Source organism: Topomyia yanbarensis, chromosome 1 (assembly GCF_030247195.1).
Source record: "Topomyia yanbarensis strain Yona2022 chromosome 1, ASM3024719v1, whole genome shotgun sequence".
In the NCBI taxonomy this organism is placed as follows: Eukaryota; Metazoa; Arthropoda; class Insecta; order Diptera; family Culicidae; genus Topomyia; species Topomyia yanbarensis.
In genome coordinates, this window is record NC_080670.1 from 52,274,358 (window position 1) to 52,289,192 (window position 14,835).

Below are 14,835 nucleotides of genomic sequence, written 5' to 3' on the forward strand. Positions count from 1 at the left end.
TATGTAAAATTTTTAGCGCTGCAAGCGACCAAAGTTTAAAAAAGTGCATTTTTGATCATTTTTAAAAGTTACTCATTTTTAAATGATTTTTTTTACCGAAAAACAATTTTTTTTTCGGACCTTTTAGAATCTAAGATGACAAATAATATATTTACGTTAATTTTAAACCTAATATAACTAACATCGGATGGAAAATGTTGATGCTATGGCACATTGAGCGAAATGGAAATTTTATTATTTTAGCGGAACCTGCCCTGGTGCGGCGGTTTAGAGGGTGTAGCATTGGTCTCATAAGCCAGTCGTCAAATATTCGAGTCTCTATCGGGAAGGAGTCTCAGTGGGATCGTAGCACTAGCCACGTAATATTTGGTGAACTGAGAATCTGCTGTGAAGCCTGTTGAAGCAGAAGGCTAAAATGCCTTTAATTCAGTTCAGTACGATTCAGTTCCCGTTGTTTCAACATCCATAGAAATAGTCCCATCTCCAATTGTTGATGTTGTCCTTTCAAAAGAAAAGGTAATCAAGTTAAGAGAAAATGCATATCTCGGCATACCTACCATATCGTGCGTATTTTGGTTTTCTCATTATTTTGTTAGATTTTCCTGCAGATAACTAACAATTAACCGAATAAAAAGAAGTCGTTTTGTTTACCCAATACACCAGATGGTCCCTCAAGGACACAGCAAATAGGAATTTAAAACTAAAATTGGAATCGGCCGAAAGGTATTTCAGCACTCCTAGACATTACAACAACGCTTTTGGTAAAACATGATTTCAAGATAATTCACGTTTAAAGTTTCGCGCCACGCCCTCCGTTCATGTAAAGGGACAAGATGAAACAGCGCTATTAGTTTGCTTCTAATGCTTAGACCTCTAAAAAATTCAGATACTTTCTTAAGAATCTATACTTTAAGATAAAAAAATAAAAAAGCTCGACTTTTTGACTGACCTCATCATATATAAACCCTTAACGAAATAGTCCGAAATCCAATAATAGGCTCATTACCCTACATGTAAATAAGCAAATCAGTTGTAAAAAATCCTAAAACAAATGCCAGGACACAACATGTGGCTTAATTGGATCAAAACGTAGTGTGCCTTGTCTGTTTATCAAAAAGCGTGATATAATCGAGGCAAACCCGTGATATAATCGAGGGTGATATAAACGAGTATTGATATAAACACATAGTGATATAATCGAAACATTACTGTATTTATAAGTTCTTCAGTTCTACGCAGTTCTGTGGCGTAAGTACCCCAGTTATCACAATGAACACCATTCTCAGCAGATAGCTAAGCTTTTACAGGATTGTCATCACTTCTTCCATCTGACACCACACAAGAACATTATTAAACATATAATTTTTTATATAAACTCAAAGATGTAATTCGGTTTGAGACTCCAAGTTTTGCTAACAGCTTTTCTGTGCTGCCTGCAGGCTTTTCACATTTTTTGGGTCTGAACTTAATGAGAACAGTTTAGTTTAAATTCTAATATAATTCACACAATACTCACAATCATAGAATTGCGACCTGGATTAAAATTCGCATCTTCGTAAAATTAACCATGTAACATTTTTTCAAATTTGAATCGTAGGAAAGTATCTTTATACCGTGAGATTAAACCAAGTTTCTCTGAAAGTATTATATAACATGGGGTCGACTATTAATATTAGATTCAAACTCAACAGATCTTGTCCGATTCAGAAATTCCAATCGATTTGAAAATACTGTGATTTTAAACAATTTGAGGCGGATCGAAAACTTGTTGGCCAGTTATTATGATTGGAAAAATATATGGCTACGAAAATTGCACACGTTTTCCATCCCCGGTTTTTGAATGATGTCTATAAACAAATTCATTCACACCGATCACTCGAAACCTTTCATGCTAAACTTTTTTTTTATTTGTTTGTATCGAGAAACACTAAAAACCTCTGATTATCAAGAGTGATGCTTCTATCATAGTGCTATGGCCTGCTTAATTGTTCAATAACCCATAGCACAGGAAAGATAGACAAAGATAGTCTACATTTATGTGTTTTTATCAGTTTTCAATAATAATGTAATACAACGAAAATATCTACAAATTTCATTTTCACTGCTAACTGCAAATTTTCCCGGCAGCACTGCTCCAGCGAAATCCTTTCAGAATAATATCAATAACTGTAGTGCTATAGATAATACAATTGTAAGCACATAAATGAATGGTTATAGTCCTAGTTACTAGCCTTATCCATTTTGTGAACAAATCTTGCCTGAAACAAACACCAATAGTTACTACGCCAGAACGGTGATCCTTGTTACTAAATTTCACGCAATCCACATTCCAATTATTAGTTCCAAGAAACTTAATAAACTTAACAGCATTTCAGTGAAAATTTCGTTTGGTAAACTGTTTTTAAAATTTCGATTTATTTATTATATTGTATTATATTGTTATTAGTTGATACATATGATTCCCTTTCTATCTGTTTATCCACACCTAATTTCATGCACACAAAAAGGTATGAACTTTATGCGACGGACTCGTATGCCCTAGCACGAATGCGTTTTTGTTTGATCCCGAAACTGAGTCAGGTTTCAACCGAAACTGTTAACACTTAATTTATTTTGACATCAATTTGAGTTATAACCTGGGCCAGCTTCGTCTCAAGCCACCACCTAAACGTGGATAATATTCTATGATATATGATTGAAGCAAAAGATATTATCAGTACAGTTAAAACCAAGAAAATTGATCAGCGACAATCGATATTTTGTCAATTTTATGCAAATGCATATCACCGGAAGTAGTGAGCTATATTCGCGCAATGATACGCTATAAAACGCACAACTTTCGAGATTATTGATTGGCATAGAAAAGAAGACAAATCTAAGTTTCCTCTCGAATGTAGCGCATGGAAGGAGCCGAACGAACCTGAACATTGAAAATTAAACTAAATCCAAACAAATCTAAACCAATGTACATTACCACACATCTTGTCTATATCACAAGTACATACAATGGTAGAGTTCAACTCGAGCGATAACACGTATAGCGCATGATAAAATTAACACGCAGCAAGGAAATGACTGCGAGTTGAACCTACACAGCAGAAATTGCCACTCCGTGCGGTGTCCAGGCGAACACTGACTTCTACCGATATTTTCGGGCCAGCCATATATTTCAATCGTTCAGTTTCAGGATTGCGCACGAAGATTTGGATCATTTTTCCGAACGAACATGTTCGCTGCCGAATATGTTCGATGGCACTCATTACCTCACTGCATCGGCAATGCGGAACGCGTTAAAAAATTTTGCGATTTCCGATTCTCTCTCTCTTCGTAATCGGATACGGTGTGATGCGGAACGAGTTGTGTGGGTCTGTATCTTTTTAACGAGAGCGTAAACCCCCGACGATGTATAAGGAAACAAATTCATGTACGCTCATGGCGGTGAGCGAGTTTTCCGCACCTTGGATAGTTAGGGCACTCATGTGGAATTTATGTGTGCTATTTGGTGACTCGGCAAATAGGTGTCGTTGTGGTAAAGGTCACACATACATGTTATTTATATCAGCGGGAAGATTGTCACAAAACAAAATGTGACAATGATGAAATTGCGAAGCCTAATAATAACAAATTAGATGATGTACAATGTTTGTAAAGGCTTTATTAATTGTGGACCTAAGATCAAAGTTCCTAACACAGATTGCAAGCACGAATATTTAATGATGACAATAAGACCAATTGTCTCTCTATTGAAATAAATCATAGCTTAATAAATTCTAAGCATTATTAGCAGCGAATTTGATGTCTTTTTTATATATACTTGTATGTAAAAAGCTACCGAATATGTTCATATATGAAAATGGCTCTATGCAATTTTTAGGCAACTTTTAAATGCAGCTATATTATTCTCAGAATAAAGTATAAGTGTACTGTTTGTTGAACATCTTATATAATATTAATGTAGCGAAAATGTCTTAATTTTTCCTTTCTCTCCACGCATTAAGTCGAAAACCATATCATTCACGAATAGTGAAAACAGTGGCGGAATAATCGTATTAACTTGAGGATCTCCAGAGTGGTTGGAAAATGATTCAGATACATTGCCACCAATTTGAACAACAAGTTCACGGTGAACAAGGTATGATCGAAGCCAACCGCAGAATCGGGCTGTGTATCCAAGTTTATCAAGCTTCGTTGACAGTATCTCATAGTTAACAGTGTCAAACGGAGCCATAAGATCTGTGTAAATCGTGTCCACCTGCAGTTGTTTGGACATTTGTTCTGTGCAGAAGGACGCGAAAGAGACGAGTTTCGTCTCCACCGATCGACCGGAGAAGAAACAGTGCTGACAAGTGCTAATGTAGTGTCGGTAAGTTGAGAACAGTGCCTCGTTGATGAGCGATTCGAAAACCTTCGACTTTGAACTCACAATGAAGTTATTCCACGATGATTTTCGATGTGGCATTTGTCACCTTTTTGTACACTGGAAACAGAACCGAAGACTTCCAATCATCATGAAATTTTTGCGACTAAAGTGACACATTGAAAAGGTGTGCCGGTGGGATCGCTGAAATATCGGAACATGTTTGCAGAACTGCTGAAGGCTAGCACTTAGACCTGGAGCAAACGACGATTCAGTTTTCCGAATTGCAGTGAGAAATTATGCATACATCCATGTCTACAGCATCAACGGGAACATCACGAGCCGCATTTTCGAGCTCGATAGCAGATGGCACATCAGTCGTGAAAATACTCCAGAAGTAACTGGCAAATAGTGAGCATTTTGCCACAGTCGTAGTCACTATTTCGTCATTGTAAAACCGCTTAGATGGAAGGCAAGTTTCTTTTCTTATCGTGTTAACGAAAGACCAGAAGTCTTTCGGATTACTTCGTAAGTTTTGTTGGATGCGGTTCACATATCCTTTCTACAGCAGTTTATTGTACCTGCGATACTCAGTACTGGCTATTGCAAAAAGCGCTTAAAAAAGGGCATCGATTTGTGTACGCACGAAGAGCTTTGGCACGAGTATTCCAAAGTATGGCATCAGACATTTCGGCATGGATGTTTCAACCTAGTCGAGCAGTAGTCGGTTGTAAAGGTTAACGGCAGCATATACATCCACATGATCATGTAGTACACTCCAGTCGATCAGCATCAGGGAGCGGCCCAATGTAACTGATCAGTCTTGCGAAAATTGTGTTGATTCACAACTAAAGCTTTTTCGTATTGTAGGGTGCTACTGGTAGAAATGGTTATTTCCAAAGCGGGATGATAGTTATCCAAAGGAACATTCACACTAGTAGCCTCACTCACAGAACACTCAGGCAGTGCAATCCCAGTCACGAAGACGAGGTCGAGAAAACAAGATTGGTGGCTGGAGATCGCGCTTGCTTGATTTAATCCGCGGAAAGCCATCCCGTCCAGTAGTAAACGGCTGGCAGGATTAGTTAGCGAGGATGATGGGCTAGGGTAAGCGTATACACGCCCAAAAGCTACCCACATAAGTCCTGGTTGGTTGAAACCAAAGACTATCAACGTATCGTTTGCATTTGCCTGAGAAAAAATGCGTTCTATAGAGTCTAAATGGAGCTACAAAGTATTGGAATCAGAGTTAAAAATATTCAAATTCATTGAATGAAAATTGATCATATTCAGCCGCATTCATTTTCAATATTCAGTGACGCAGCTGAAAACGTCAAACGAACAAACCGCCCATTCATCCATGCAGATTTTCATTCGTCTCCGATTATTACACGAAGCGCCCGTGCAGCAACGAATCAAATGCACCAAAGTAGACCCTGGCACAATGAAAGCGATGATGATTGTTGTTTCATATGCTTTACCGGCATTTGGAAACATTTTCCTAGATAAATAGCGAAATGAATATATTGTACGATATTCAACTGAATGAATATTATGGATATTTGAATGAAAAATTTTTCTATTCACCGCGAGTCGCATCAGGTTCATTTTCAACCGTCAACAAAGAGCTTCGATTATTTTTAACTCTGATTGGAATGTAAATAGCACCGATAAAGCAGCTTTTCATCGACGTGGTAATCTTAGTCCAAACAGTTTCAATGTATGGTAAACTATCCACACCAAATTCACAGGAGACAAGTGCGGAAGAAATTGCTATCAACTCATTCGGCGGTTCCGGACCGGTTCATAACTCTACCCTACTTTCTTCGCGCCGAACAATTTTCAACTAGGTATCCCGATCATGGACGCTATCGCATGATTTGTAAAACGAATCATTCTAGTGTTTGCACCCGATTAAAACAAACATAAACATCACACACAACGAAAGAATCTCATCAGCTGTTATAGAAGAAGTCCCAGAATGGCGCTCGTAGGATATGTCCATGCAAAGACTAACCACTGGTAATGACTAGATTCAGCTTTTACATCAATCATTGCATTGTCACGAGCCGAATTTAATGCACAGATGAAAAAAAAAATTTCTGCAATCAGCAATCAGTTGAATAACTTGAAATAATTGATTACTTAACCTGAAATTGCATTGGAATATATTTTGAAGTTTGTTTTAGTCTGGCCGCACTGCTGATTCTTTTCTGTGTGTTAGATGCAGAAAGACTGTTTTGATTGTGGTAATCTATGTGAAGCAAACATGGTGAAATGGAACTAACGTATAACTGAATCATATATTATAACCAAGAGGGTGACATGACGTCATATTATCGTAGTCAACATAAGAGCATTGTTTGGAACGAAATACCGTGCAGAGCCCATCCACCGATAGGCCTCCATTTACCGATCAATTTGACGGCGAAATTGTTTTGATTCGAATATTGCACGGAATTTAGAAATTATTAATAAAGTGAAATATGGAAATAGTACGTAGAACATCAATATTATATACACTTTCATTATTCATCTTATCATATTTTTCCAAATAATTATATTTGAATGCTGTATTAAATCCGTTGCCTTTTACCGCTTTTTTCTGTTAACTCAAAGCCAATTGTTAATAAAACTGTGTAAGGACAATATTTCTAAGTGAATTATACCGAAACCAAATGAAAAAAGTCCGCAACACATGTTTGGACCTAATTTGTCGGCAATAAAAAAATATAAACTTAGAATTTTCGGCAAATGGATATCTATTACTTGTAGTGATCGGTGAATGGCACTCTAGAATTGTTGGGCTTTTCGGCTATTTTGCACTGTCTGCCAATTCATTTACAAATTTGCGTATTTTTTCTTAATAGTTGATTCAATATTCTAGTTGAAAACGAAGATCGAATGAAATGCCTTTTAACATTGTTTTTTAAAGAGCGTTGGAAGTAGAAATCGCTGTTAATTGATCGGTAGATGGGTCGTGCACGGTAAACGGTTCTTAATACGAACGAGAGCTTTTGTTTGCATTAAATCAAAATAAGTGTGCATTGTTTTCTTTTGTTAACTGCAACTGCTGTTTATTGATGACATTTCAAGTGATTATGACGTTGTCAAACTGACTCCCATCGATCGGTGGAAAATCGATGTTGCCTATTGGCGATTCTACGTTGAAACCGCTCGCAGATAGCGCTGGAAGGAAAGTGTTACTGATTTGATTCTGTTCTGTCATAGTGCATATATTTTCTGTAAACATTGGTAAAAAATGACTTTTAAACACCAAATTACCGATCAATTTATTGATAATTGTTTATGAAAAAGAAGGAAAACCATCATTTTATAAGATGATGAGTAAATATCTTGCGAAAAGAGTGTAAAACATAGTGGTTTCTAATATTATTCGCAGAGCTATATGCGCGCTGTTTCGAAATGTAATTTGTTGAGCACCGTAGCCGCCGCAACAGCATTTCCCGTTCGTCCTAAGTTAAGCTAAACCTTCATGAGATGGTGAAAATTCATGAAACTCTCCAGATCAGGCGAGGAAAGAATATATCCGGCTAATAGGAAAGTGTCAACTTTGTATCATGCACAGCCGATCCTTCTCTCCGATAGTCTTCACTGAATCTCCTACGTAGTTCAAAATATGAAGGAGTTTGACATTGGTACTGATTTGGTCTCGGTTTCGAGTTGGAACTTTATTTATGAAACGATTTTTTATCACCACAATAATACCCCGATTACATTTCGAAGAAATGTATGAGTGTAATAGTTGCAAATGGCTGTAATTTCAGAATAATTGCAAATAAAACTAAATTTCTTACTCGTTTCATTCATATTTTGGCAGTGGTAAGCTTTTTCCGAGAAGATAATTAAGATTTTGTTGTAAGCTACGACTCACTTACGGGTGAAAAAAAAGCAAACTGTATCACTTTGCCAGTTCATGAGCTGAATCATAGGTGTCGCATGACTAATTTTGGCTTTGCCGCAAATCGCCAATTGTCAAACGCTGTATGTAGAGATAGGGACGCCAGTTGCCTGATTATAACACTACAGTACTATCCTAGCGTTTAACGGGTTCTTTTGTGACGAATTAATATATTTGTTGCGGAATAACGAGCTATGAGGCGATAATTGAGCGATCGTACTTGTAGGTTTGCTAAGCGTCGTTGCGTCCTGCTTCGGTTCACTATATGAATAAGGTGAATTAGCAGATAGTTCAAGATGATAATGATTTTTAACCAAAATTCTAGAATATTACTTGAACTTATTCTTGCTCACTTTTTTTTGCTAAATAGATATTGTCGCTATGCTTGGTTCGAAACCAAATGGTGCGCAATAGGGTCACAATACGCTCTACTGCCATAATAGATACATTACCCAATGTTATAGAATTTGAGAAGCTCATTACTGTTCTCGATTGAACGGTGTTCCGAACAGTAACCGTGTATGTACCGGTGTAATATGTATGCTCTATTCCTAACTTCAAGACTGAATTTTCTTGAGCTTGTTTGCGGCTCAGATGATTGAGCTTCATCCCAAGGATGACCTATTTAGCGCACCCTATATTCACCCGCAGCCTGGGGCACGTACGCTATTGAAAGAGGGGAGCTTATCATCGGGAAAAATGTACCTAATTTAGTTCCGACTGAAGCATGAATAATGTACAACGTTTTGAAAAATTCGCGTGTATAGGTTCATAATTCTACCATACCTTTTGAAAACAACGTAACTACAAATGATAGTTTACTTTCTTTTTCATTATTAACTTGATTTGCTCATCCTAGGCTTATACCAATAAATGCAACAGCTGAAAATCATGTAAATAAATGTATTCGAATAAAAGATCTCAATTAAATAGAAGAAGCTAAAAAAGGTCATTTTTAATATAGAGTTAGCTTTAGCCAAATAACTATTTTGAAAATATGATAGCCTTAAAATATTTTTGTAACATGCTATGTAAAAAAATAACCATGGAATAAAAAAAACTGGGTTCGCTTTTACGCTTACTCCTTACCTCTTCGCATAATATGCTAGACAAAACCAAAATAGCCCTGGAAACCTATAAGGGGCCCGCGCTATAAAAGTGTCATTACTAAGTAGTGTCATTACTGGAATTGTATGAGAATTCCATCGTTACTCACCGTACACGATCATTAAAAGTGTAAGGGGCCCTATTGATTTACTTGGATTTGTAATGACGCCGTAATTATCGAAACAGCCCTCATTTGCAGTTACGTTGTTTTCAAAAACTAATGGCATTACTTGTCATCCATGCTGCATCATATGCTACAGCCTAATTTATATATTTTTCCTTGGATGCAGATAGGCGGGTGGAGATGTGATAAATTATTGAAACTCATCTCCTCCTAGGAAAAGTTCGCCAGATTAAACATTAAATAAATTAATCATTAGCAGACATAATTTTAACGAGTCTCCTTACACAATTTCAGGTAATCGTATCACCAGTGCTGGCGGGACTGGCTGTCGCCATCGGGGTTCCGACGCTGCTGTTCTACGTGTATGGAGTAGTACCCGTTTCCTTATGCCGCGCTGGCTGCGGTGAGGGGACCAAGTTCGAGTTCGACGAGGAAGAAGACAACGGTTCACGGAACCATGGTGGTAATTAATATTAACTTTAAATTTTAGGCACTCTCACTTTTCCGGCAGCTTGCCAAAATCTATTGAGTATAATGTTGTACAAACCAGCAGCAAACTAATGCTTGTCGTGCTTGTGCACCCCTTGCAGACGCAACGAGTGTGGATGCCGTATCCCGCATCGGTGCTACCAGTATAGGGGAGGTTAGTCTAAGTGTAACTAGCGGTAGCCATCTGGGAGTGAGCAGCCAGCATTCAAATTTTGGCGTAGCAACGAATCCATCGACTCGGGAATCGACAACTGCTCTCGCTGGTAGTATAACTGGGTAAGTCGTAAGCTTCCTCTAGTCTTAAAAATTGAATAAAATTAACAACACAACGTTTTCCATTGCAGCCATCGCCTGGAAGTACAGGCTGACATTGGCACTTCGGAGACGGCTTCCGCTGTGACATGTGTGAGTGAAAAATCCGGCAACACATTGAACGACACAGCATCGACGAAGGCACTGGCCGGGTCGATACTTAGCTATCGGGCACACCAGATGGCAACAGATTCGGCATGTTTCAGTGCGTCCGAAGACGGAACCTCAGAGAGGGTGCGCTTCGATAGTACTGTATGCTATGTAATAGACGGCAGTACTGTAGGTGGTACCGGTGGTAGCAAAAAAGACTCCTGTGATATCTGGTACACCGTCCCTTTGGATCAGGTGAGGTAGAAATAGTTGAGATATGAATATAGATATTGATGATTTTTTTCTCTGCAGGACACCGCAGCTGACAAGGCTAGCCTAGGCAGTGGTCGATCTTTCCGCAGCTCGGAACGCTCCTTTAGAGATGATTTCGACTCGACCAGCCTATCATCATCGCACAATACCACTAGTACCAGCCATCACAGTCACAGCGCCGTCGGAACAAACCCGGCCGGTGGCTCAAGTAGTACGGCAAACTCCGTTACTTCAGCCACCAAACATCAACGAATCAATGCATTTGGTACACGTATTCCAAAACTGGGATCGGTGGTACATCAGCACAGGACTCTCTCAATGGAAAGTAACTCCGGTTCATATAATATACCGGAAAATGTGAGCCTCGAACAGGAACTGGAGGAACAGGATCAACAGGAGCAACAGTCGTCTTCCTCGGTGACACTGTCGCCTAAACCGCAACCACCGGTGGGTAGTGTAGAGCGAAAAGCTTCACCGAAACTGGACGAAACACGAAGGGAACCAAAATCGAGAACCCATATTCTGAGGAATCTGTTTTTCGCACAAACCAGCACCGGAGTCGGTCTGGGGGATGTTCAGCCGGGGGAGTTTTCTCAAACGTAAGAGTACTAAGGTGTTATGGAAGCACTCGCTTTAAATTGGCAAGTGTAACTTGCAAGTAATTCAAAACCGATAAATAAGTTGGTCATTTATGGGTAGTTCTGAATTTTTGAACCCGCTAATTATTGTACTATTTCATTATTGCTACCTATTTCCTACGACTAGGTACTTGAAATACAATCAGATTAATTCATAGGTCATGCGAACACACAAGTACCAAAAATTAGCAGCTTGGATCCCTTTCCATGCCGGCGTTCTTTCTTTTTTCCAGAATGTCAATCTTTTACGGTATGGGAATGGGTCTCTTAGAAGTGTCCGAGCGTGACTGAGGGCAGTTGTATTTTCATCACATTGTAGGGCAGCTAAATGAGAACATAATATATCAAACAGGAATATGTACGTAGTAGAAAGATCAGTGTCAGTGTAGACAGTGACACGATTATATGCAGGCAAGAATCGAGTTAGTATACTTACAAAACAGAACTTGTATTTAGATGGCAACTGATTACATTTAGCGGCGAACAAGCAAACATTACAATGACTGGAGAACACGTTGATTGAAAAAGACTGCTAGTAGACAACCCAACAAAAAGAAAAGGGAAAAACCAAAAACGTACAAGCACCATGAGCAGAGGTTGATATGAATTTAGGTTACGAAGTAATGAACCGATTGATTGAATTTGTAAGTAATCCTGATGGCGTTATTTGGGACGTTTATAACCTACTAGCCCAAATACATAAAATGGAACTAATGTATAATCTATGTCGCAACAAGTAACTGATGCATTATTCCACATGGGAAACTAGAATCTAAAATGGAAACCCCTCATAATTTAATCAATAACGTAATTCGGAACATAGTAGAATACTGTTAGTCGCGGTCTAACGCGAACAATCAAATGTTGGCATCAAAAGCAGTGTTAAGTACTGAAATATATCGAGGATAGGAGAACATGTTTTGTTTGTACGTTTTGCTTTGTTTTCTATTTAGTGACCTAGTGAAAAGTGCGCGGACAACCGAACAGTGAACGGACCACGACAGACTACGAAATCCCAAGTTAAATGAATTAATAAGTGATACAATACAAGTACTCTCTTGGATTGAACTGTCGGCTGGTTTGATTATGAAGATGATGACGGTCCTTCTTTTGGATACTACGCTGTAGGATGACGAAATTTCCCAGGGCTTCACCCCCTAGTTTCATTGCATGTATGGTCTATTTATTTGTTTCTATATACAGTTTTATAAAGTATTATACACCAACAGGTCCCTTGGCTCCAACGATGCTTACATAGATTAGTTACCTTTAAGGTCGGATGAAGACTTACCTTTAATCATTTCTCGTTTAAAGGAAGTTGAATGCGGTTGAAAACACACTGAGTTGGTTCTCGGGGAAAGTAGTTGCAGGTGAGAGTTCTTGCGTAGAGCTCGAGCATTGGCTTGAAGATTCGGGTGTTTGAGAATTGCAGAGCAGTCCAATCTAGCAGTCAGTAGTTCCAAGACAAATGGCTCGGGAGCCTTCCGTCCGGATACTGAGAGTGTCGAAGTTTGTAAACTGGCAACGGTTTTCCTAATTCGGTAGCTGGAATCTGTTTTTTCATGGGAGATTCGAAGAGCAAAGCACATGAACCGGTGCTGGACAGTCTCGATTATGTCTATGATTATGCAGAACTGTAGCGAACCAAGGACTAATACAGCGATTTAAGCTCCTATAAGTCACTAAAGTTTTTTGCTATCCAGTAGATGAACCCTAGCTGTCTTAATGCCTTCAGGAATCAGTAGCGACCGGCTCAAATGGCACGTTACCCATGTTGATCGGAGATTTGTGCCTTGCCATGATTTGTCTTTTCGTCATTTCCCTGATGGGCAGGATTGGGGAAGTGGTAGACAATACGAAAGTGTTCTTCACTCCCAAGGGAATAAAGACACTTCTCGATGAGCTGATATATCAACACCCCAAGGGGATATTGAGATAACAGAACGACAACACCTCCGATAATGTCATTCAAATTCGGCTTAAACCGATGTAGGTTTATAAACTATCGTTGTGACATTTGAAAGCGATAGTTCAGTTTATAACCCTTTTTCGCTAGAAATGCTAGAGAACGGTCGTCGATACTGCTGTATTTTCTCTGTAAGCGACTTGGTTCTGAGAACTTCCCAGCAAACTGCCCACGAACCAGAATTATGGAATTCTAGCATCATCAAAACATCAGTACTCTTCAAAAATTCCTTGGTACTCCACGGAATGTGAAAGAATGCCTTATTCTAGTGAAAACTATATGGTTCGATAATAAAAGGGAAGTCCCCTGCCTTCTCACTTATCTCCTCCAATTTCTATTTCAACCAGGTACAGCTTTGTTCGTTATCCGGAGAGAACCAAACAATACCATACCTAGCTAAACTCACTGAAACTGGGGATGAATGAGTTAAAAGGGATTGAAAGGAGACACCCGTGAAGATCTTTTAACAGATCATCCTTCAGCGCAATCGAAAAGTGACCTTTTTCCAACCTTTCTTGCACTCGATAAGTATTGAGACTCGTAGACTCTATACAGTGAACTGAAGCATTGTTGAAAAGAACACCTCTGCGGTTGTGCTGCTTTTCTTTGATTTTGATAAATCTGTTTTCCATTTTTTAGGATTTAGAAGGAGCATGTTTCTTGCAACTACCAGTATTCACACCTGATGTTGTGGGAAGTGACTAAATTTTCGATTCCCCGAAAATCCAAAAAGGATCTACACGCATCAACGGTTTCATCAAAACGAGTGGGAATTTACAATCTAATACAGTCCACACAATTAAATCCAATTTTTTCTACCACTTATTCAAAATTGAATTATCACACAGTAGGACCGCAAGAGGTTGCTACATCTAGGCGTTCTAATGGTCAAAGACTTATGATCAGATAACGACGGTTCGAGGTCGTTGGGTGCGATCCAGTTTGCCAACTCATGCGTAGTACAGTTAGAGCAGAGAGTTACATCTAACACCTCTTCTCTGCCAGATCGTGCAAATGTTGAGTGATTTGCTACATTAAGTATATGCACATTTGTGCTGCTTAAACAGTCCATCAATTCGGTGCCTCTCACATTGATATCTGAACTGCCTCAAATTATGTGGTGGGTATTTGCATCACTGCCGATTATGAGTGGAAACCAATTTCTGCCACAGTATGATAGAACCCTTTTAAAAGCATCAGAAGGTGATGATTCATTATGCGGCACAAATATAACGAGTTTGAGATCGGGTAAAAGATATGCGTCGATAGCACTTCACAAGTTCACATGCACGAGGCATTCAGCGCCGCCATTTTGGTGTTAGCTACGAAGACGGAGTTAAGTAGCTTTCCAACCTAGAAGTGTCCTTCGTGGAAATACGGTTCTTGAACCTATGAAGTAATGCAAAAGGCGGGCTACTCGAACCATGGTCGATCAGAGCATTGCACATTTTATCACCGGCACTTATTGTACAGCTACTATAAGATAATCGTGTTTGGTATAGGCTTATAGTCGCCTATAACGAACCCCAAAGTGGGCATTAGTGATATGACCATCAT

At 39.0% G+C, this 14,835-nt stretch overlaps 1 protein-coding gene across 2 annotated transcripts in view; it reads left to right on the forward strand.

Moving 5' to 3' along the window:
* LOC131677609 (E3 ubiquitin-protein ligase RNF19B-like) overlaps window positions 1–12,380 on the forward strand; it is a 162,846-nt gene extending 150,466 nt beyond the window's left edge. For both annotated transcript variants that reach the window (XM_058957501.1, XM_058957502.1), the window contains exons 6-9: window positions 9,805–9,973; window positions 10,101–10,275; window positions 10,344–10,656; window positions 10,714–12,380. In XM_058957501.1, the coding sequence (XP_058813484.1) occupies window positions 9,805–9,973; window positions 10,101–10,275; window positions 10,344–10,656; window positions 10,714–11,277 (1,221 nt within the window). In that variant the 3' untranslated portion in view covers window positions 11,278–12,380. The remainder of the gene's footprint in view (window positions 1–9,804; window positions 9,974–10,100; window positions 10,276–10,343; window positions 10,657–10,713) is intronic.
* Window positions 12,381–14,835: the final 2,455 nt, after the last annotated feature.